The 2,981-nt window shown below is 44.2% G+C and overlaps 1 protein-coding gene across 3 annotated transcripts in view; it reads right to left on the bottom strand.

The window, feature by feature from the left end:
• The window catches only part of LOC103271437 (nodal modulator 1), a 59,328-nt gene that overhangs the window by 9,180 nt on the left and 47,167 nt on the right, over window positions 1-2,981 (bottom strand). For all 3 annotated transcript variants that reach the window (XM_008068911.2, XM_021717986.1, XM_021717987.1), the window contains 2 exons: window positions 2,587-2,697; window positions 727-828 (listed from right to left, as the gene is read on the bottom strand). In XM_008068911.2, the coding sequence (XP_008067102.1) occupies window positions 727-828; window positions 2,587-2,697 (213 nt within the window). The remainder of the gene's footprint in view (window positions 1-726; window positions 829-2,586; window positions 2,698-2,981) is intronic.

The raw sequence follows: 2,981 nt of genomic DNA on the forward strand, positions 1-2,981 counted from the left end.
TACGACGCCAGAGTTAAAGAACGGAGTACATTTAAATTTTTTTGGTGTGCTATATTTTCTCCTCATTGATCAATTCTATATTCATACACTTATGAATTCAAAATCAGATTTGCCTTTTCCATGAATTACACTCTGAAATGATACTTGTGGTCGGGCTCCATGGCTCAGTCTATAATCCCAGTACTTTGGGAAGGCGAGGAATCCTGGTGAGACCCCGCTTTTATAAAAAATAAAAAAATAGCTGGGCATGGTAACATGAACCTATAGCTCTAGCTGCTTGGAAAGCTGAGGTGGAAGGATCACTGGAGCCCAGAAGTTCGATGCTGGGGTGGCTCAGAGCACACACACACACACACACACACACACACACACACACACACACACAAAGTACATCCATATCTATATACGCACACACACATGTGCATTAAAAAACGACTCCAAGGATACCAATCAACACGTTAGCAGTGGTTATTTCTGGATGATGGGATTATGTCTGATTTTTTCTTTTTTCTAAAATCTACTGCCATGAATATGTATTATTTTTGTAAATGGAAAAACAATTAAGAGAAAATAATCCCTACAGAGCCCAACCTCCTTTGATTAAGAGAGCACATTTCTGCAGAGTGGTATTGAGGGAGAAAATGAGAGAACTGTGCTTCCTTAAACTAAAATTCCTTAAACTAAAATTGATAAAACAAAGAAGGCGGACTTGGCCTCAGGCATTACCTCACCATCCCTGAGCAGGGGTGGGAAATGGAAGAAGAGGGACTGGCCCAGGGAAACCGTCTGGATCGGGTTGTCAAGGTTTTCGCTTTTGTAAAGCTTTACCTGGAGCAGAAACAAAGCAGGCATGCTTTAGAAATCAGAACACAGCACACACTTCACTTCAGGCATCCTTAGGACAGAGACTCTCGGGTGGGGAGGGAGGGGATGTCTTTGGAAACACAAATATTTGAGAAAGAAACCGCCTCCCAACAGGCTGCATACCACACATTCCGTAATCATCTGAGACGCCATCCAGTGAGGTGCAAGACATCCACAGAAATGCAAGACTTAAAGTAAATTCTGACTATGTTCTTGCTCAAGATAGTAATGACGGTTCATACCATGATAATATTAAACAGAATAGCTTCTAACATGTGTAGAACCTCTGTAACATGCCAGGCACACAACGGGTGCTTCATGTACATTATTGCTAACTCCAACTCAGCAACACATGGCCTTGTTATCTGCTTGGAGACCCAGAGAGCCTAAGTCACCCAAGAGCACAAAACTCATGGTGAAGCCTGTGTCACTGTCCACCTTGTACTGCCCCATCATATTATGCCAATCTTAACTCTCTAAGTATTTGTTAAACTCCAACTCATTCCATCTTGCGTGTGGTTCTCCAGGCTGCTTTGAAAAAGAGTTTAATGCTTTGTTTCTGGCCTTTATATCCGGGACCATTGCCTGTTCTCATCACATGCAATGGGACATAAGAGGAAGAAGGCGCAGTCCTGGCTGATGGCAAAGTCCATGAGGGAGCCATAGTGACCCTGACACAGGAGATACAGACCCCCTCCCTGGGGTCCACCCTGATACAATCTATATAACATACAACTCAAGGGGAGTTTTCCAAAAACAAAAATCACAGACCAAGACCACATGTGTGTTCTTTTGTCCTGTACAGTATTTTAAGTAAATCTGAATTCACTGACTACATTAAAATTCAGATGACTTCAAATAATTCTAATTTCTGGCTTCTCTGGCAAACCAGGAAGTGGTATCAACCCTGGACCAGCAACACACAGAAGGATCTGAGGCATGGCCACCCCTCTCCTCTTAGATGGGACAGGGAGTTCCCCAGCTTGCCCTACACCCTACCCAGCCCTTTGCACTCTGGCAAAACCTGCCGATCCCCACAGGCAAACAACCTTGCAGCCCTGGACAGAGGTGATTAAAGCACAAGCACATACTCTCCCCTAAGCCCAACACTTAATTGCATATAAATTACAAGTGACTCTTGACAACAATAGTCCCCCAGAGCAATTCATGAACGTCTCTGGAGGGATGGCAGGGCATTTTATAAACATTTCTTCATTAATCTTAACGTGGAGCTTTTGTTAGAGCTGGAAAAGATTATAAGCAGTCCCTGAGTCTAAGCAGAGGGGGAAATGAGGCACTGACTAAGGCAGCAAGGTAGCTACTGGTGACAAGAGGGCCTAGACTGCCTTTCTTTTAATCCACTGTGCATTACCCCCTCCCTGGACAGAATTTAAAAAGTTACGAGGCTCTCTGCCCTAAAACTGTCTTTTCATGTTAAACTTCAGATGCAGTGATCATCCATCAGGCATCTACTATAATCCTTTAGAAGATTAACTGCTGGCAAAACAGAATGCATTCTCTCCAACAACCAGCAGCACCCTCCCAAATGCAGGCTGCGGCCCAAGTGTCTCAGCTGCTGCCTCAGCCTCAACAGGTGGTCCCTCAGAGCATCTCCATGTGCTGTACACTGAAGCAAGGGCTACATGGACACAAACATCCTGCTCCTGCCTGTCTCAGAGCTCAACAGCACACGGTACTTGCATCTTAAAAGGCTGGCCTTACCCATAGTGTGGGAAGATACTCAGAGGAAGTGATCACATTTCCACTTAGATCAAATTGATTAATCTGCCGGAAAACTATGATGTTTACGTCATCGATGTCATTATTCCCAACCTAGAAAGAGAAGGCACACAAGTAATGAGAAAGCTGGAGGAGCAATTTCCAGGCTGCTTGGCAGCCTGAGAGCTACTTCATAGCAAACTTCACTTCATACAGTAAGGGAGCAAAGTCTGCCATGGAAGTAACCCAGGTCCAATGTCGCAAGCTGACAGAAGATGGGCTGTCACTGGCCCATGGACACACTCTGTCTGATGAGCACAGTGTTTTTCTTTTCTAAGCTTTAATTACTTGCCAGCATTTTTTTTTTTTTTTTTTTTGAGTTGGAGTCTCACTCCATC

Source organism: Carlito syrichta, unplaced genomic scaffold (genome assembly GCF_000164805.1).
Source record: "Carlito syrichta isolate Samal-C Ts95f unplaced genomic scaffold, Tarsius_syrichta-2.0.1 Scaffold311662, whole genome shotgun sequence".
Lineage (NCBI taxonomy): Eukaryota > Metazoa > Chordata > Mammalia > Primates > Tarsiidae > Carlito > Carlito syrichta.